This window comes from Hemibagrus wyckioides, linkage group LG12 (genome assembly GCF_019097595.1).
Source record: "Hemibagrus wyckioides isolate EC202008001 linkage group LG12, SWU_Hwy_1.0, whole genome shotgun sequence".
NCBI lineage: Eukaryota > Metazoa > Chordata > Actinopteri > Siluriformes > Bagridae > Hemibagrus > Hemibagrus wyckioides.
Window position 1 is genome coordinate 2742340 of NC_080721.1, and position 21257 is coordinate 2763596.

Here is a 21257-nt window from a genome sequence, read left to right on the forward strand (position 1 = left end):
TTTCTTTTTCCCCATTTGCCCCTCCCTCAGGCCCATTTCAAAGGCTCCATTTCAGCGTGTCTGCATAAACGATACCCCTGGAAAAAAGAGCAGAGGAAAACACATGGATGGGGAGAGTGAATGAGAAAAGAGGGAGATGGAAAAAAGTGGAGGCTGCATTTTTTTTCCTCTCCACAGTGGCAGAAGTTCAGTCAGTTCTAGCACTCTCTCTGAACTCTTTACTGAAATAAAATCCTCTGGTCTCTGTTTGGGAGTGATGGAATAATAACAATCATTTGAACTGGAAACATTCTGTTTCTACAGTCTACTGCTGCTGAAGAAAGTATTTAGAAGAAGAGCATTAATATTAAAATGATAAATCCATCATCAGAAAGGCAGGGATCTAAACAACTGAGAAAGAAATGGTACGAGGACGAGTGGAGGGTGTCATCACCTATGACCTTGCTTAAAAGTTACAGTAAAAATAAAGGTTTTTTAAATACATAGCTCCTGGCATGTACAACATTTTGGAAAATCCAGTCTTTGTCTTCGTACAAGCAAGAGTGCAAGAACATTTGTAGCTGCATTCCTACTTAAGAGGGCAGCAGGGAGAAATGATTTAACGGAAAAGTACCATAATAGTCGATTTATTTTAATTTCCATGCTACCCTGAGGTAGACCTGATCACTTAAAAGTGCCTTGGCTGCCTTCCCTTCCCTTCTTCTATCCATCTACTGTTTTTTGTGTGCGTACCTCTAACAACCTTAAACAAACAGAGTGAACAGGCATAACATTATGACCACCTGCCTAATATTGTCTTGGTCCCCCTTTTCCCTGACCCGTCCTGCACTGTGTATTCTGACCCCTTTCTATCAGAACCAGCATTAACTTCTTCAGCAGTTTGAGCAACAGTAGCTCGTCTGTTGGATCGGATCACACGGGCCAGCCTTCACTCCCCACGTCCATCAATGAGCCTTGACCGCCCATGACCCTGTCGCCAGTTCACCACTGTTCCTTCCTTGGACCACTTTTGATAGATACTGACCACTGCAGACCGGGACCACCCCACAAGAGCTGCAGTTTTGGAGATGCTCTGATCCAGTGGTCTAGCCATCACAATTTAGTCCTTTTGGTCAAACTCGCTCAAATCCTTACATTTGTCCATTTTTCCTGCTTCTAACATCAACTTTGAGGACAAAATGTTGACTTGCTGCCTAATATACCCCACCCACTAACAGGTGCCATGATGAGGAGATCTTATTCACTTCACCTGGCACTGGTCATAATGTTATGCCTGATCGGTGTATGGCTCAACGTAGGTTCGAAAGGGAACTAGTTTATATGTGCTCGTCGTTTCCGCCCGAACTGCGTTTCCTGCCGCACCAGCGCAAAATGGCGAAACACCTTCGCTTCGTTGCCCGGACAGTGATGGTTCAGGATGGAAACGTTGACGCTGCATATAAAGCTCTTAATAGGTATTTTACATTTATGTTCACGTTCATGTTTTAGTTAAGTAACCCATAATGCCATCGTATGCGCTGCTTTATTATTTCTGCCTGGTTAGCATGTCCTCTGTGCTCGGACCTGATTCACTTAGTAACGTCAGTTTTAATAAAGATCCGAATATCTGATAAAAATCAGACATGACGGACATCAGAAAGGTCTGTCTGAGTTTCATAAGAGGCATGATCGATTTTTTTTTTCCACCTGTCTAGATTGTACTCATGGATCTCGCCCATGTCTAAGCCTTTTAAGACATTCTACTTCCGTCTGTCTGTTTGCTGTTTCCGGTCGCGCGACAGAAAATAATCCTAAGAAGTGGGGTAATTGATGCACTGTCACAGATGGAGATCAGGGAGACCTAAGCCCCAGAATAATGTTTTTGGACACCTGACATTGACACCCATGTGTGGTCCTTCGCTGAAATGTTGCCACAGATTTGTTGATCCTCTTCTCATGAATTTCTGTACATTATCACTATGGCAACCGGTAGAAATTCACCTCATCTCTAGAACAGGAGCGGTTTGTTCCTGGATCACTAACATTTCTTTAAGTGGTTAAGGTTCTGGGTTGTTGATGGGAAGGTTGGGGTTTCGAAACCCGAGCACTATCAAGCTGCGCCCTTGAGCAAGACCCCTGACCCTCTCTGCTCCATCATAGCTGCCCCTGTGCTCAATCTCCAAAGCGTGAAGAAAAGTATTCTAATAAAGGTTTCTTCTTCTCTCTTCAGGGTTTTGTCTGTGGACGGAATCATCGAAACCGTAAAGCGCAGACGTTACTACGAGAAGCCGTGCCGACAGAGGCAGAGGGAGAACTACGAGAACTGCAAGAGGATCTACAACATGGAGATGGCACGCAAGCTCTCGTTCGTCTCCAGAACAAACCGACAGGACCCCTGGCTGGGCTGTTGATCAGCACCAACTCGAGACGGACATCTCTCCTATGTGTATAAAGGACTGCACACACTTTTAAGTAGCAGATAGAGGTGTTTCTGTTTGCCGTGTGGACTTCACTTTGCATATCAGTCTGAAATGAATCATACCAGACTCCACTGTATTATTAAACATATGAAAATCGTGTGTGTGTGTGTGTGTAATGACATTTCTGAAGCCGAGTGATTCATGGTGCAATCATCTGACCTTAAAAGTGAGAACTGGAGATTATGTCATACCTCTGTATGTGTGAGCTATGAAGTGAGATAAATAAGCATGGACTTTATGTCTGTCTTTTAATGAGTGATATTTATGTTCCTCTTCAAATTAGTGATTGAAAAAGTCTTGAACTAGTTGGGTATAACAACTTGAGCCTTAAGGACCAGCACTTTATTTCCAAGTCATAGGTTAAATTATGAGTAATGACTTCGATTTGGACGCACCATAAGCCTCCTCATGTGAGGTGACGGTTACTCATCCTCACCTTCGTTCACAGCGAGAGGCGGATCGGTCAAAAGTGCTGCCTGACACACTTAACTCTGAATACCAACCAAGTTTACAAAATCCAGAATGTCTATATTTGGAGTAATGGCATGATTTCAACTTGATAAAAAAAGGATTTTTTTGGAGCTAACAACAATATGAAACCAGATTGTTTCCTTATATGTTTGAGATTGTAAGCTGTGTCAGAATATCCCTACTACTCTGCAGGTGAAAAGCAGCACACCAAAGGAGAAGCAAGTCTGGATTCTCAGTATTCATAAAACAGTCTACTGATCTAGTGCTTCTGCTGAGATTCTACAGTATGGAAGCAATACACACACCATGCTGCTCACAGGGAAACATGGCTGGCGCAGAAGAGCTGGAAGAATTAACGGCGGAAGTGCAAGTGCTGTATATAATCAAACACTCTTCCTTGTCATTAAACAGTACTTATTTCACCTTCTGGCTCTCCCTTTTAGTTATGGCGTCATGGCTAGACTCCAGTACACAAAGCAAGGTCCATAAAGACATGGATGAGCGAGTTTGGTGTTGAGTCCTGACCTCAACCCCATAGAACAAAACACCTTTGGGATGAATTAGAGCGGAGACTGCGAGCCAGGCCTTCTCATCAACATCAGTGCTTGACCTCACAAATGACAGCGCTTCTAGAGGAACGGTCAAAAAATTCCCATAAACACACTCCTAAATCTTGTAGAAAGCCTTTCTAGAAGAGTTGAAGCTGTTATAGCTGCAAAGGACGGGACAACTCCATATTACATTCATGTGCATGTAAAGGCAGATGTTCCAGTTTTGGTCTAATTCATTCCAAAGGCGTTCTATGGGGTTGAGGTCAGGACTCAGTGCAGGCCAGTCAAGTTCCTCCACACTAAACTCGCTCATCCATGTCTTTCTGGACCTTGCTTTGGTCACTGGTGTGCAGTCATGTTGGAACAGGAAGGGGTCATCCCCAAACTGTTCCCACAAAGAGCATGAAATTGTCCAAAATGTCTTGGTATGAAGCTGAAGCATTAAGAGTTCCTTTCACTGGAACTAAGGGGCCGAGTCCAACCCCTGAAAAATTCAATGATTTGAAGGGGTGTCCCAAAACTTTTGTCAGTATAGTGCATTTCCACAGGCTGTGTGTACAATAGTCGTGTCCTGGCTGCTGTATCTGAGCTGAACAGCAGAGGCGGTGAGGAGACTTGACTGATCCTCACACTGAACTGATCCTCACTGACACTCAGAGGCTCCGCTGCTGCTGCTGTAAAATGGCGGCCGGTAGTGAAGCTGCTAGCGGCCATAGCCGCGGCTCAGGCGCTGTACTCGAGTCCAGTTTAGACCGGCGATTTCAAGGCGTTTCAAACACAATGGAGTCCATTCAAGGATTATCGACGTGGTGCATCGAGAACAAGAAATATCACAGCGTAATCGTGCGCTCCTGGGTGAAGTGGTTGCGAAAATGTGAGTAGCAGTTTGGCTAACTAACCAGAGTTCAACAGCTAAAGGGGAGCTAGCTTGGCTAGCAAATAATGAATAGCGACTAACGAGTTAGCAAGTTAGCAGCCGAGCAATTTAAAACAAATAAATATGACACCTTAGTACCATTCATCTGAGGTGTTGGGGGTAAATTCACCACGTCATGCTGTCGACTGCTATAAAGCTAACGCATTATTGATAACAATAAGAATAATAACAAGAAGAAGTTTACTCTGCGCGTGCTTGGCTACTTTAACCGGCTAACATGTAGCTTAGCATCTGTAGCTTGAGGTACCTGTGAGCTGCTCTGCTCAGGTACATCACTAGCATGTTAACTTCTGTTGGGTAACTGGGTGAATTAACTAGTAACATCTCTATGTTTTGTGAGTTACTTTTGCTTTATTAATTTAATTAATTAAACAATAAAGAGTACAGTGGACGACATTCCTCTCAAGTTCTTATCTACATAGAAATGTCTAAAAATGTCAAGACACATCAGAACCAGGACCTATGTGCTTTGGAAATTTGCTAATTTTTTAGAGTTCTTTAATTATATTTTTGGTCTAATATTAATGAAATGAGTTTACAGGTGAGGAAAAAATATTAAACTTAATTTCCGTGTCTTGTGTTGTTGTTGTTGTTGTTGTTGTTTGCTCTTGAAAAACTGTAAAAAAATATAAAATGTTGTTGTATATTAAGTTATGGCCTGGCGAGTTTATTAGTTATTTAGTCTGAGTGTTAAGGAAAGAGAAGGAGTTTATGATCTTGTAGTTGATATTAATCCTGCGAATGAATGAATAAATAAATAAGCTTTATTCGGTAAAATTTGCCTAATTGATGAACCTTGGACTCTTGCATGTGTGTGTGTGTTAATAGTTACACAATAAAACATTTGCATGTATACAATACCGAGTGATAAAATTCTAGCAGTAAAATATTCCGCAGGAAGTGAGAATTTCTCTTGCACTCCAACGTGAGCGTGAGATGCTCACATTAATGATTTCACTTTGTTCTCTTCTGGAAAGGTTTTCCCCAGGCGGTGTGTGTAGTCGAGGTTTTACTGCCCAAACCGAGTGTTTCCTGATTCAGATTCTTTTGTGATTATGTTTAACATCACTGATACAGACTCAATACAGCAAGTCGAATACCTTTCCCCTAACCTGAGGCGAGTTTTCTAATAATAAACGATCAAAAAGACTGCTGAAAAACGGTAGAAGACGTGGACATGGCCGATTTGGATGCAACTGGTCATATCACAGAGCAGCACTTGTTAAAATAAGTAACCCAGGACCATGTGTATATGTCCGAATAGGGCTTAAGATTTAAGTGGCTTTTTTTGGGGGTCTTTGACCGTTCTGCTTTATTCCTCCTGTTTTATTTGATTAATCTGTATTGGCTAGATTTGTCTCACTAGAAGTAAAACACTGGTTTCTGATTGGCTGACTGTGTGGTTTAATTCTTTACGTCTGTAAACCACTACGTAAAATTTGGTCAAAACCTTACTGGTGATGGTTATTGCTTCAGTCCTGATGCTAAATAATATTTCATTATCAGTTTGGAGAGAATGCTGCTTTTGGAGCAGAACCAAAAGGAGAAAGTCTCCTGTCTTTGTCCTGTAGCGTAGCTCAAGGGGTCCACAAACGACTACCGAGTTCACACTGCACGATTTTATCCCTGATTTTCAGTCGCAGACAGGTTTTGCGAAATCGCAGACAAATGCCCGAAATCAGAGGCAAATCGGAGCTTGTGCACGCGAGTGACAGTCGTGCAGTGTGAATGACCAAAAACTCAATCTGAGCTAAGTGCAGTGTGAAAGGATCTCTGACTGAAAAATACCTCGGCGATGACCTACAGCTAATATCCTCTATAATACCTCAATATCAGCAAGCACGGCTTCAGTTGGAGCACAATATTATAGTTTAATAGAGCTTATAGGTATTTTATCAGAAAATGTCTTAAATATAGTTATATCAGAATAAATAAGCTTCCCAATTACATGAACCAAAAATAAAGCAGAAATATTTGCTTGACCAGCCGCATCAGCACATTGCAAAATTATTCATTTGGTCAGTTCTGCAGAACGCGTAATCCTTGTTTCCGCACTGACCTTTTGGATCACGAACTTTTTGTTTACAGTTTCACGCAAGAACTCTGATCTCACGTGTGATCTTGCGTTATTTCCTTATTATTTCTCGTGTATGTTCGGTTGTGAAACACAGTTTGCAGATCAGACAGAGTTGTAGGTGATTCTTCCTATTGTGCAGTGTGAAAGCTCTCGTCACCGATCCATCGTGTAATGTGAACAGAGACTGAATGCTAACACAGATAGTCGTGTAGTGTAAAGTGCAACAATGATCCGACCACTTTGAAAATCGTGCAGCGTGAACTCGACAGATCTAGCTAAAATGAGCTCCCTCTATCAGTTTTCCCATCATTTGGCTGATTAGTTTCTTCACATCACCGGTCAGTTCTCCGATGTGATGCGATTCCTCTGACGCACCTTTTCACACAGACTCGGAGGAAAGCGTCCGTCCTTGTCCACACGCATCAGCATGGAGCTTTTTTAATATCAGCGAAGGTTGGCGTTTTTGTTGGTGTGGTGCGCGGGGAGATTGTTGGGGAGGAAGAAAAGTGTTTGTTTTTCCTAGTTGTTTTTTTTGTTTGTATTTAGATTACGACTAATAATACAACTAAGATCGGGTTTATGCTTAGATTCTTTACACTTGTACAAAATGTGGTGATGGTGTGAGGAACAGAGCGATGTAAACAGTACAGCGAGACCGGACTGTATGAACCAGTTATCTGTGTCATCTTCAGTCTCTGACTCGTGTCTTGTTTTAGACGGTTTAGAAATGGCTTGTCCTGCTAGTTTTTTAATGGGTAAACCCTCTTGTGTAGTACTTCTGTGAGGATCTTATGGAGATTTGTAAATATTTTTCATAGATTTCAGTTTGAGACACGGCTCATGACAATGGTTTTGTTTTGTGTTCCCTCCCCCCCACTTTAGAGTGTGTTGCGTCATAACCACCTCAATTTTTTAGCGTGTCTTCACTCAATTCAGACAACCGGCGTTAAAAAAACCACTGAGAAAATTTGAATAATGTGCTCAATTTTGTGGGTTTAAAAGTTTGCTTATGTATTTATTTATGTATGCATCTAATTATTTATCTACTTGTATTTTATTTTATTTCTTTATTTTTTGAATTTATTAATTTTTTTAAATATATTTTTTAAATATTTTTTGTCTAAAATGTATATTTATTTATTTATTTATTTATTTCATGCACCACCACTGTTAGATTATTTCACACTGACCTGTATTGTAGAAATGTTCTAGTTAAAGTCCACCTAGTCCTCGCTGGACACAGGACGAAGTCTTCAGTCGTAATGCCATGACTGCACAGGCTGTGTTTACACTTGGCTTTAAAACGTGACCTGTATTCTGATGTTCACGTACGCATGGAAAAGACGAGCAGAAACACGTTTCTTATTGGAATTTTATCCCTCCAGTGTATCCTGGTGTTGAGGTAGTTTCAGACACGTTGTGATCGGATCTTAGTATAACGTAATTGCAGTCCAGACGTCGTGTCCGCCTCGCACGAAATCCAGACATCACATAAAACCACGCCCACTCTCATTACTCCTCTACCTCTCTCCTTAATCGCTGCACGTAGCTGTGATTGCGTGATACACTCGAGGGTTGATCACAAATATAATGAAAAGTTTGAAACCTGCAGAACCTCTTTAAAGTGCGCATGTTTTTCCCATCAAACCTGGCAACCGTCCCGGACCAATAGGAGCTATCCACCAGTAATATTTGAAACCACCTCATCCTTCTCATTTTATAAGATTTGTAAAATCTCCCACGTAAGAAAACCCACCACTTCAGGTCAACTTTGCGGAGCCATTCTTCCTCTGCAGACTTATTGAAATATTTTACGCCGGGAAAGAGAGATCCGATCAGATATCCAGATACAGAAGCTGCGTAATGTTGACGCCGTGTCCTGATTGGCTGATGATCCGATCTGCTTGATCGTATTCCGGTTACTGTCAAGTGTAAACACAGCCACTGAGATTTTTATTAGAATTATTGGTACTATAATGACATTTCAGTTCATTCAGACTGTGTGTGTGTGTGACATTAAAACAGAGTGTTTCTGATGTTTACTGCTTCAGCTGCACTGTGACATTGGGAATAAAAGCTGCTGATACACCAGTGAGAGCTTTATTTATACCAGAGGCTCAGAAACATTTTGCACAAACACACCAAACGGACATGAATAATCTGCGACACTCGAGCCTTCGCCTCTGTATTTTTGGTTACTTTAAATGCCACAGGCAGCAGGTCTGATCCAGAACATCCCGGCTCATCAAGTCCAACTGTAGAACCTTCACAATTTCCTGCTCAGTGTCTGTAAACACACTAACGAGTGACATTTACATTTCTGTCATTTGGCACAACTGTTCTGTCATTTATACATCAGTGCAGTTGAAGGTTAAGGGCCTTGCTCAGGGTATTGGCAGCATAGTGTACCTGGGATTTGAACTCACAACCTTCTGATCAGTGGTCACACTCCTTAACCGCTAAAGCTCCCACATGACGAGCTCGGGTTCTCCGTAAAGATTTCTGTTGTTGTCATGATTGTTATGAGCTGTCACTCAAATCATTTATCTAGAAACTCAAAGTTGCTATACAAGAGTTTTTTACTAAATAAACACAAGCTCGAGGCGTTTCGCTGTTTTTTTTTTTTTGTAGTGTTTATTAAGTGGTCAGTAACGGTGCATTTAAGCAGCAGGTAAAACGATCATTTATTAAACCACACACACACGTATGCTGTCTGCGTAATGAATTTGTCTCGCAGATATTTTAAATGAATGTACAGACAACGGGGCGTGTGATACTGACTTTATTTTTTTCACTTATAATGATTCTCCGTTTTAAAATATTACAGTCATCCAGAAAAAAAGGCTAAGCACACTTCCACCATTTTGAAATTAAGGAGTTTAAAGTCGCTGTGATGTGAGCAGTGGTGCAGTTGTGGAAAACAAGACAGTTGTGTGAGCGCCAGGTAAAGGCGACGGGGTTAGGGTGTCTGGGTCTGGTCTGGAGAGAGGATTGAGTCGGGTCTGGTCTGGAGAGAGGATTGAGTCGGGTCTGGTCTGGAGAGAGGATTGAGTCGGGTCTGGTCTGGAGAGAGGATTGAGTCGGGTCTGGTCTGGAGAGAGGATTGAGTCGGGTCGGGTCTGGTCTGGAGAGAGGATTGAGTCGGGTCGGGTCTGGTCTGGAGAGAGGATTGAGTCGGGTCGGGTCTGGTCTGGAGAGAGGATTGAGTCGGGTCGGGTCTGGTCTGGAGAGAGGATTGAGTCGGGTCTGCTCTGGTCTGACTGGAGAGAGGATTGAGTCGGGTCTGCTCTGGTCTGACTGGAGAGAGGATTGAGTCGGGTCTGCTCTGGTCTGACTGGAGAGAGGATTGAGTCGGGTCTGCTCTGGTCTGACTGGAGAGAGGATTGAGTCGGGTCTGCTCTGGTCTGACTGGAGAGAGGATTGAGTCGGGTCTGCTCTGGTCTGACTGGAGAGAGGATTGAGTCGGGTCTGCTCTGGTCTGACTGGAGAGAGGATTGAGTCGGGTCGGGTCTGCTCTGGTCTGTCTGGAGAGAGGATTGAGTCGGGTCGGGTCTGCTCTGGTCTGTCTGGAGAGAGGATTGAGTCGGGTCGGGTCTGGTCTGGAGAGAGGATTGAGTCGGGTCTGCTCTGGTCTGACTGGAGAGAGGATTGAGTCGGGTCTGCTCTGGTCTGACTGGAGAGAGGATTGAGTCGGGTCTGCTCTGGTCTGACTGGAGAGAGGATTGAGTCGGGTCTGCTCTGGTCTGACTGGAGAGAGGATTGAGTCGGGTCTGCTCTGGTCTGTCTGGAGAGAGGATTGAGTCGGGTCTGCTCTGGTCTGTCTGGAGAGAGGATTGAGTCGGGTCTGCTCTGGTCTGACTGGAGAGAGGATTGAGTCGGGTCTGCTCTGGTCTGACTGGAGAGAGGATTGAGTCGGGTCTGCTCTGGTCTGACTGGAGAGAGGATTGAGTCGGGTCTGCTCTGGTCTGACTGGAGAGAGGATTGAGTCGGGTCTGCTCTGGTCTGACTGGAGAGAGGATTGAGTCGGGTCTGCTCTGGTCTGACTGGAGAGAGGATTGAGTCGGGTCTGCTCTGGTCTGACTGGAGAGAGGATTGAGTCGGGTCTGGTCTGACCGTTTTTAAACTGGACACAGAATAATGTTGCTCTAAGCTCTCTTTAGTTATCCACCTGATGTAGGAAAGCAGAGTAAGAGTGAGCTAAAGCTAATTTAACCCAAGCAGAAGTATGAACTGAAATCCTTCATGTTTGTTCAGCTCCATGGTGTGTTCACACTTTGTAAGCTTCTGTTTGCGTTCTCCTGAGGAGACGCCGCCTCTGAGCACAAACACTCCTCTGGATCTGGAGGTTTTCTGTCAACAAAGTCAAAGGATAACTAAACACTGTTTATACTACAGAATGTTATACTACAAAAACAAGCGTGGATGTTCGACACTTCATGCAATTAACAATCACTGCTAGTGGAAGTGGGGCGGGGCTAAGAGATGCTGACACTCCCGTGGATGAGATGTCTTACAAATGTCTTTTAATTTAGCTCACTTTGTGTGATTTTATTTGTAAATATTTTAAAAATCCAGTGTATTCTCCTAAAGCTTACTTGTGTTCAACATCATTTGCTGTCGACTGGGAAACAGCTTCTACTTCCTGTTTAGCAAAATAACGTCAGTGTTTGATTTGAGGTGATACTACACTTTGAACACTTACACTAGACGCTAAAGTACATAGTGTAAGTGTGTAGCAGGCCATTTGGGACGTGGCTACTGTGTGACTCCGGCAGAAGACGATGATGAATGAGAGGGGGCAGACAGACAAAAAAGAAAGGAAGGCAGACAGCGAGACAAACAGACAGGCAGTGTGTGAGATAGACAAGGCAGACAGAGAGTGAGTGACAGAAGAAAGGAAGACAGGCAGCAATTGAGTGAGACAGACAGTGAGTGAGTGAGGTAGACAGGCAGACAGTGAGTGAGTGAGAGGCAGGCAGACAGTGAGTGAGTGAGAGGCAGACAGGCAGACAGTGAGTGAGTGATAGGCAGACAGTGAGTGAGTGAGAGGCAGACAGTGAGTGAGTGAGAGGCAGACAGTGAGTGAGTGAGAGGCAGACAGTGAGTGAGTGAGTGAGAGGCAGACAGTGAGTGAGTGAGTGAGAGGCAGACAGTGAGTGAGTGAGTGAGAGGCAGACAGTGAGTGAGTGAGTGAGAGGCAGACAGTGAGTGAGTGAGTGAGAGGCAGACAGTGAGTGAGTGAGTGAGAGGCAGACAGTGAGTGAGTGAGTGAGAGGCAGACAGTGAGTGAGTGAGTGAGAGGCAGACAGTGAGTGAGTGAGTGAGAGGCAGACAGTGAGTGAGTGAGTGAGAGGCAGACAGTGAGTGAGTGAGTGAGAGGCAGACAGTGAGTGAGTGAGTGAGAGGCAGACAGTGAGTGAGTGAGTGAGAGGCAGACAGTGAGTGAGTGAGTGAGAGGCAGACAGTGAGTGAGTGAGTGAGAGGCAGACAGTGAGTGAGTGAGTGAGAGGCAGACAGTGAGTGAGTGAGTGAGAGGCAGACAGTGAGTGAGTGAGTGAGAGGCAGACAGTGAGTGAGTGAGTGAGAGGCAGACAGTGAGTGAGTGAGTGAGAGGCAGACAGTGAGTGAGTGAGTGAGTGAGAGGCAGACAGTGAGTGAGTGAGTGAGTGAGGCAGACAGTGAGTGAGTGAGTGAGTGAGGCAGACTGAGTGAGTGAGTGAGTGAGGCAGACAGTGAGTGAGTGAGTGAGTGAGGCAGACAGTGAGTGAGTGAGTGAGTGAGGCAGACAGTGAGTGAGTGAGTGAGTGAGGCAGACAGTGAGTGAGTGAGGCAGACAGTGAGTGAGTGAGGCAGACAGTGAGTGAGTGAGTGAGTGAGGCAGACAGTGAGTGAGTGAGTGAGTGAGGCAGACAGTGAGTGAGTGAGTGAGTGAGGCAGACAGTGAGTGAGTGAGTGAGGCAGACAGTGAGTGAGTGAGTGAGGCAGACAGTGAGTGAGTGAGTGAGGCAGACAGTGAGTGAGTGAGTGAGGCAGACAGTGAGTGAGTGAGTGAGGCAGACAGTGAGTGAGTGAGTGAGGCAGACAGTGAGTGAGTGAGTGAGGCAGACAGTGAGTGAGTGAGTGAGTGAGGCAGACAGTGAGTGAGTGAGTGAGGCAGACAGTGAGTGAGTGAGTGAGGCAGACAGTGAGTGAGTGAGTGAGGCAGACAGTGAGTGAGTGAGTGAGGCAGACAGTGAGTGAGTGAGTGAGGCAGACAGTGAGTGAGTGAGTGAGGCAGACAGTGAGTGAGTGAGTGAGGCAGACAGTGAGTGAGTGAGTGAGGCAGACAGTGAGTGAGTGAGTGAGGCAGACAGTGAGTGAGTGAGAGGCAGACAGTGAGTGAGGCAGACAGTGAGTGAGTGAGGCAGACAGTGAGTGAGTGAGTGAGGCAGACAGTGAGTGAGTGAGTGAGGCAGACAGTGAGTGAGTGAGTGAGGCAGACAGTGAGTGAGTGAGGCAGACAGTGAGTGAGTGAGGCAGACAGTGAGTGAGTGAGGCAGACAGACAGTGAGTGAGTGAGACAGACAGACAGTGAGTGAGTGAGACAGACAGACAGTGAGTGAGTGAGACAGACAGACAGTGAGTGAGTGAGACAGACAGGCAGACAGACAGACAGTGAGTGAGACAGACAGGCAGACAGACAGACAGTGAGTGAGACAGACAGACAGACAGTGAGTGAGTGAGACAGACAGACAGGCAGACAGACAGTGAGTGAGTGAGGCAGACAGGCAGACAGACAGTGAGTGAGTGAGGCAGACAGGCAGACAGACAGTGAGTGAGTGAGGCAGACAGGCAGACAGACAGTGAGTGAGTGAGGCAGACAGGCAGTGAGTGAGTGAGGCAGACAGGCAGACAGTGAGTGAGTGAGACAGACAGGCAGACAGTGAGTGAGACAGACAGGCAGACAGTGAGTGAGGCAGACAGACAGTGAGTGAGTGAGACAGACAGGCAGACAGACAGACAGACAGTGAGTGAGTGAGACAGGCAGACAGACAGTGAGACAGACAGGCAGACAGACAGTGAGTGAGTGAGACAGACAGGCAGACAGACAGTGAGTGAGTGAGACAGACAGGCAGACAGACAGTGAGTGAGTGAGGCAGACAGGCAGACAGACAGTGAGTGAGTGAGGCAGACAGGCAGACAGACAGTGAGTGAGTGAGGCAGACAGGCAGACAGACAGTGAGTGAGTGAGACAGACAGGCAGACAGACAGTGAGTGAGTGAGACAGACAGGCAGACAGACAGACAGTGAGTGAGACAGGCAGACAGACAGACAGACAGACAGACAGACAGACAGACAGTGAGTGAGTGAGACAGACAGGCAGACAGACAGTGAGTGAGTGAGACAGACAGGCAGACAGACAGTGAGTGAGTGAGACAGACAGGCAGACAGACAGACAGTGAGTGAGACAGACAGACAGGCAGACAGACAGTGAGTGAGACAGACAGACAGGCAGACAGACAGGCAGACAGACAGGCAGACAGACAGACAGGCAGACAGACAGTGAGTGAGACAGACACAGGCAGACAGACAGTGAGTGAGACAGACAGACAGGCAGACAGACAGTGAGTGAGTGAGACAGACAGACAGTGAGTGAGTGAGACAGACAGACAGTGAGTGAGTGAGACAGACAGGCAGACAGACAGTGAGTGAGTGAGACAGACAGGCAGACAGACAGTGAGTGAGTGAGTGAGTGAGACAGACAGGCAGACAGACGAGTGAGTGAGTGAGACAGACAGGCAGACAGACAGTGAGTGAGGCAGACAGACAGTGAGTGAGACAGACAGGCAGACAGACAGTGAGTGAGACAGACAGGCAGACAGACAGTGAGTGAGACAGGCAGGCAGACAGACAGTGAGTGAGACAGGCAGGCAGACAGACAGTGAGTGAGACAGACAGGCAGACAGACAGTGAGTGAGACAGACAGGCAGACAGGCAGACAGACAGTGAGTGAGTGAGACAGGCAGGCAGACAGACAGACAGTGAGTGAGTGAGACAGACAGGCAGTGAGTGAGTGAGACAGACAGACAGTGAGTGAGACAGACAGGCAGACAGACAGTGAGTGAGACAGACAGGCAGACAGACAGTGAGTGAGACAGACAGGCAGACACAGTGAGTGAGTGAGACAGACAGGCAGACAGACAGTGAGTGAGACAGACAGACAGGCAGACAGTGAGTGAGACAGACAGACAGGCAGACAGACAGTGAGTGAGACAGACAGACAGGCAGACAGACAGTGAGTGAGACAGACAGACAGGCAGACAGACAGTGAGTGAGACAGACAGACAGGCAGACAGACAGTGAGTGAGACAGACAGACAGGCAGACAGACAGTGAGTGAGACAGACAGGCAGGCAGACAGACAGTGAGTGAGACAGACAGGCAGGCAGACAGACAGTGAGTGAGACAGACAGGCAGGCAGACAGACAGTGAGTGAGACAGACACAGGCAGACAGACAGTGAGTGAGACAGACAGACAGACAGGCAGACAGACAGTGAGTGAGTGAGTGAGACAGACAGGCAGACAGACAGTGAGTGAGTGAGACAGACAGGCAGACAGACAGTGAGTGAGGCAGACAGACAGTGAGTGAGGCAGACAGACAGTGAGTGAGGCAGACAGGCAGACAGACAGTGAGTGAGGCAGACAGGCAGACAGACAGTGAGTGAGACAGACAGGCAGACAGACAGTGAGTGAGACAGACAGGCAGCGAGCTAGATAGACAGCTAGGCAGACAAGCAGTAAGCTAGATAGACAGGTAGACAGACAGACAGACAGACAGACAGACAGACAGACAGACAGACAGATGGAAAGACAGGTAGACAGACAGACAGACAGACAGATGGAAAGACAGGTAGACAGACAGACAGATGGAAAGACAGGTAGACACAGACAGTAAGCTAGATAGACAGCTAGACAGACAGACAGACAGCGAGTGAGACAGATCGACAGACAGCTAGTGAGACAGAGGCAGATGGAGAGAAAATATTTTTAAAACCAATATTTTCCAATATTTCACAATTTCACAAATGTTTAAGGTTCCTGAGGTAATCGTTAGTGTGCACAGATTGAAAAATTTTTTTTACTATGTTTCAAATCATTATAACCTGATATAGGTTGATGAAAATCAGCATTATAGGTGATGCTGATTTTAGAATGTTTTCATTTCTATTTTATTTAATTAATTAATTTTATTTTATTCAAATTCATGTTTTTTATGCTTTGTGTTTTCAAATTGTTTCTGGATCTCTTTTTATTGTCTCTTCTCTACTCAGACAGACAGCGAGCTAGATAGACAGCTAGACAAACAGCGAGCTAGATAGACAGGTAGACAGACAGCTAGATAGACAGACAGCTAGATAGACAGGTAGACAGACAGCGAGCGAGACAGACAGCTAGATAGACAGGTAGACAGACAGCGAGCGAGACAGACAGCTAGATAGACAGGTAGACAGACAGCGAGACAGACGACTAGGTAGACAGGTAGACATACAGCGAGAGGGACAGACAGAAAGAATAGAAAGGAAGGCAGACAGCGAGACAGACAGAGAGGCAGCTAGACAAATAGACAGGCAGGAAGTCAGACAGACAGGCAGTGAGTGAGACTGGCATACAGGCAGCAAGTGAGATAGACAAGCAGGCAGTAAATGTGAGACAGACAGACATGCAGCTAGATAGACAGGTAGACAGACAGTGAGCAAGACAGACAGACAGGTAGACAGACAGCGAGAGCGGCAGCCAGACAGAAGAAAGGAAGGCAGGCAGTGAGACAGACAGCGAGCGAGACAGACACAGCTAGGTAGACAGGTAGACACAGTGAGAGGGGCAGGCAGAAAGGAAAAGAAAGGAATGCAGGCAGTGAGTGAGACAGACAGACAGTGAGACAAACGGGCAGCGAGACAGACAGACAGCCAGACAGCAAGGCAGACAGACAGACAGTGTGACAGACAGACATCATGAATCCGGCTTGGTCTTGTTGTTGTGAGTGCGATCATATGACCGTATAATAAAAAATCGGGGTTTGTAGAAGACATGGTGCAGGAAACTCACTCCTCCTGTGGGAATCCTGCTGCTGTCCAGATGTGAGAGGTGTATCTCAGTTTAGATGATAAACTAATGTAATCCACACAGGGCTTCCTGAGAGTTGATCTGTGATCAGATAAAGGATGTTTGTTCAGTTTTATTTGTTGTTAAATTAAAGATGCCTTGGCAGTTGTTAGTCAGATGTTGTGAGATTGATTGTTTTGTTTTATTAACTATTTAGTGGGTTTCTATACTGCATATAATAAAAGAATCAAAAAGTTATAAAAATTGTCTGATGGGTGTATGGGGCTGAAAATGTAGCTGTTAAACACTTTCATGTGTTGGTCAAACACGGTGATACACAAGCCTAGTTAACCTGATAACTAGTATCATCATGCTGGAAGTAATCAGTAGAAGATATTTATATAGGTTTCTTTCTTTCTTTCTTTCTTTCTTTCTTTCTTTCTTTCTTTCTTTCTGTATGTATGTATGTACCTGTAATAGGAAACAAGGTTAGTCTTTGTACTGGTCTAGAATTATTACATTATGAGGAAGTGATTACAACCTGTGTGTGGTGGGGGTGGGGGGTGGTCATAAGCCCAAACTATACAGTCAGAAATGATTAAATTAAGGATAGCCTGCTTCTATCGTATAAATAATCCCATTTACGCTCTAAAAGGTCACTGTCGCTGATGAAGCCATATCCTTCACGTACACTCGAGTCTGCTACAATTACGCTAGCTTGTTATTCACAGTCGCATCTTGGCTTGAAACACGGCCATATTGGATTTCCTGGCAGACAGACGTCACGTCATCAACAGCAACGTTTCTATAGATAGCATCACTACAGTATCTCCACTACCCTGGTGCTCACTGGTGCTCAGGCCTTACTACATTTTTAGTCTTGTTTTTTTAGTATATTTTTATTTCCTACCAGTAGTTATAAAAAAAAAATAAACTGCTTTGTTGATATTTGGCTGGATGGTGTTTAACTGCGAGCCAGGCCTTCTCGTCCAATGTAAAGGCAGACGTCCCAGTTTTGGTCTGGCTCGCAGTCTCCGCTCTAATTCATCCCAAAGGTGTTCTATCAGGTTGAGGTCAGGACTCTATGAAGTTCCTCCACACCAAACTCACTCATCCATGTCTTTATGGACCTTGCTTTGGTCACTGGTATGCAGTCATGTTGGAACAGGAAGGGGTCATCCCCAAACTGTTCCCACAAAGAGCATGAAATTGTCCAAAATGTCTTGGTATGAAGCTGAAGCATTGAGTTCCTTTCACTTCCTTTAAGGGGCCGAGCCCAGGCCCTGAAAAACAACACCTGGATTCAATGATTTGGAGGGGTGTCCCAAAACTTTTGGCAGTTTAGTATATAAGAGCAGCTAGTAAATAAATGAGTTAATCATTTAATAGTCGCTCTGGTAACGTTTTTAAACACACACACACAGTATTGATCTAGTCTGATCTAGACCTTCTTCACATAGTCTTACCTGCGTGGTAAGACTATGTGAAGAAGGTCTAGATCAGACTAGGTCAACTCTAGGTCAGTCTATATGTACAACCAGGACCTCTATAAACGGTGCATCAGGATCCATAGCTTCCCTGTACATCAGGTTCCGTATCGAACTACGATTTCACACACACAGAGGTCTTAAACACACTGAAGAGTTTTGTTAAGACTGTCATTGATTGCTATCCGGATCTGCATTTTAAATCAAACCTCTGTCTTTACTTTCAGAGATAATGACTAATCTAGAAAATTCAGAAGACTGTAGCTTTCAGCAGCTATAACACTTCATAAGAGGTTTCACACTGAATATGACTGGAAAACAGATTAGTAGTATTGTACCATGTAGACACTAGGGATGCAACAATACAGTTAACCCACGGTTCAATACGTACCTCGGCTTTTTACCCACAGGGTTGGGTTCGGTTCAGATGGCTTGGCAAATTAAAGTTTTTTTCATTATTCTTTGCTCAGGTGACAGGAACAGTAAGATGTTAATTGCAATTCTCTTTATTTTACTTAAATGCAAAAATCAGCTTGTACACATTCATAATGTACTAAAAATAGTGAGATATAAAAATTAAAGATATATAAAAAAAAAAAAAGAACTCTGGCAGCCCATGCTTGATGAACTGCATGCACAATATTTGCGCTTTATCTGTGGATACTGGGAGTAACATGTTTGGCCTCCTCAACTTCCACGTATTCACTGCATTTGTGAACTCTTCTGCCAAATTACTGCTTGAATGACTTTCATACAGGGGAGGGGTTTGGAGTAAGGCGCTCTTTATTTCCCAATCCGGTATGTAATGAACAGTCACCCTGAGATAACTCTGTTGCCCGCGAGGTCCGACTATCTGTTGTTAGAGCAAGACTTTGTGCCTTAGCCAATTAGTTTTTTGCGCATCTTTTCGTAGAGGACGTGAATTACATCGGTGCTAAAAACAAGTATGTGATGGTAGCGTGTAACGCGGGTGGCGCACTTTTATAAGGTGTTGAAAGCCCACATCACTGTTCACCGAAAATGGCTGCAAATCTTTAGCAATAAACACCCCTACTGCATTTGTTATTTTGTTGTGTCTCTCGGAACCAGTTGGGTGTGAATGCTGGAGGGAATCAGCTAGGGACTGTTTTTGGATGCCTGTGTTACTTGCTCTGCCATCCTGCTTCCAGACAGTGATATCGCTGGGTGATGGCACCGCAGATGTGCAGTCATGTTGGAAATATTTCCATTTGTGTTAGGTTACTTGTGTGTAACAGTGCATTTTTTTTGTTTACCATTTTTGTTTCATCAGCATCATGGTCAACAGCAAATCCGAAATGTCCCCACACCACAGATCTGAAAGACGGCGCTGCTTCCTCATATTTTTGCCTCGCTTCACCGCTCTCCAGGGTTAGATTGTGAAATCTGACCCCAGCGTCGCAGGCACGTTTAAGTGCCCCTCACTTTAGCGCTCACTGATTGGATATTTACTCGCAGGGAGATGTGTCTGTCTCAGCGCTTAGACATACGGTACAGCCAGTTCAGAGAGTAATAAAATGCATTGAAAGTATTTCAATGAAAAAAAACGTGATTCACGTACGTGTATTGAACCGTGGAGGTCGTCCCGAATGCTTCGATATTATATTGAGTATTGTGGCATCCCTACTAGACACGCAGTTTTCATTCTCGGGTATCTCCTCCACATGCCACACGCCTAGTGAGGTAGCTCCAGGAACTCATTAATAGTTACTCCATGTTGCTGTGTAAAGAAATAGAATGTCGAATGTAAATGATCTTTATTTATCTACAGTAAGGCACTTTCAGGGTTAGGTGTCTTGCTCAAGAACCACAAACCAGCTGTTTGTTTATAATTTTTTGTTAGACACAGGCCTGCTGTCATTGCAAATTGGTGAATTTATCAGGATGCCAGATTGTGTTATCACGAAAAAATACACAAAACGAACAGTTCTGTTTGCAGGACGTTTAAAAAGCTTTAAAAGCAAAAAAGCTAGAGGTGAAAATCCCTGGAGGTGTCTGCTAATTCAGCTAGTAGCTTGTCTTTCTTTCTTTCTTTCTTTCTTTCTTTCTTTCTTTCTTTCTTTCTTTCTTTTTCTTTCTTTCTTTCTTTCTTTCTTTCTTTCTTTCTTTCTTTCTTTCTTTCTTTCTTTCTTTCTTTCTTTCTTTCTTTCTTTCTTTCTTTCTTTCTTTCTTTCTTTCTCTCTCTCTCTCTCTCTCTCTCTCTCTCTGTCTCTCTCTCTCTCTCTCCCCCACAAGGGGGCATTACATCACCTGTTAAACACACTCCGTACTGCAGGGTCAACAGCATTTTGATCATTTTCAGTGTAAACTGTTGAGTGTTTCAGTTGTTACTGTTGTAGTGTTATGATTATTGTTAACACTATCAGAACCCTGATGTGGAATGATTTTGGTATCTGTATCTTGGAAGTGTCTGTAAATCTGTCCTTCACACATGCACATTGTCCTTTTCCCTTGCAGCGGACTCTTCTCACAGGCTGAATCTCTTCTACCTGGCCAACGATGTCATTCAGAACTGCAAGAGGAGAAATGCGATCGTCTACCGCACCACCTTCACTGATGTTTTGCCCGAAGCTATTAAGCTCATCAGGTGAGACGTTTCCCTCTTTATATTCTCTAACTCTCTGAAACCTTTCGGATGAGATCGTTTCATTTTTAATGCTATGTTAATTACTAGGCTTTACACATATCCAAACATTCCTGGCTAATAACTTATTGGTCTCTCTTATCTGTCTGTCTGTCTGTCTGTCTGTCTGTCTGTCTTTTCCCCCCATTCTGCAGTACTGTAAAAGACTCTAAGGTGCGGAAATCAGTGGACAGGATCCTGTCCATCTGGGAGGAGAGAAATGTTTACTCGGAGGAGTTTATTAACCAGCTTAAAGGTGGCCTCATCCAGCCAGAAGAACCACCAGGTAACCTCAGATCATGACCTGCTGTTATCTGTCCTCTAATAGTTTACAATTTGGATGCGGTCAAGAGATGTTTTTTCGTAATTGAGGTAACTGATGACTGTATATAAGTGATACCAGAAATCTCTCTGGACCTCTGATGGCTCTCTGGAGTATTATTTTTTAGCCTCGCCCATTCCTATGTTGGTGAAAGTCACATTAATAATTTTTTTCGGAATCCTCATTTTTAGTTCATGTGACCTTGAGGTCATTTAATAGGAAATACTTG

General features: G+C 44.6%; 2 protein-coding genes across 4 annotated transcripts in view; both read left to right on the forward strand.

The window, feature by feature from the left end:
* Positions 1 to 1320: 1320 nt before the first annotated feature.
* mrps21 (mitochondrial ribosomal protein S21) lies at positions 1321 to 2556 on the forward strand. The gene is made up of 2 exons (XM_058404549.1): positions 1321 to 1454; positions 2210 to 2556. The coding sequence occupies exons 1-2, from the start codon at positions 1321 to 1323 to the stop codon at positions 2388 to 2390; spliced, it is 315 nt and encodes a 104-aa protein (XP_058260532.1). The 3' UTR covers positions 2391 to 2556.
* A 1531-nt stretch (positions 2557 to 4087) lies between these two features.
* rprd2a (regulation of nuclear pre-mRNA domain containing 2a) overlaps positions 4088 to 21257 on the forward strand; it is a 51493-nt gene continuing 34323 nt past the window's right edge. For all 3 annotated transcript variants that reach the window (XR_009206211.1, XR_009206210.1, XM_058404544.1), the window contains exons 1-3: positions 4088 to 4355; positions 20541 to 20670; positions 20862 to 20992. Coding sequence is in view for 1 of the 3 variants with exons in the window: in XM_058404544.1 (XP_058260527.1) it covers positions 4163 to 4355; positions 20541 to 20670; positions 20862 to 20992 (454 nt within the window). In the remaining 2 variants the exon portion in view is untranslated. The remainder of the gene's footprint in view (positions 4356 to 20540; positions 20671 to 20861; positions 20993 to 21257) is intronic.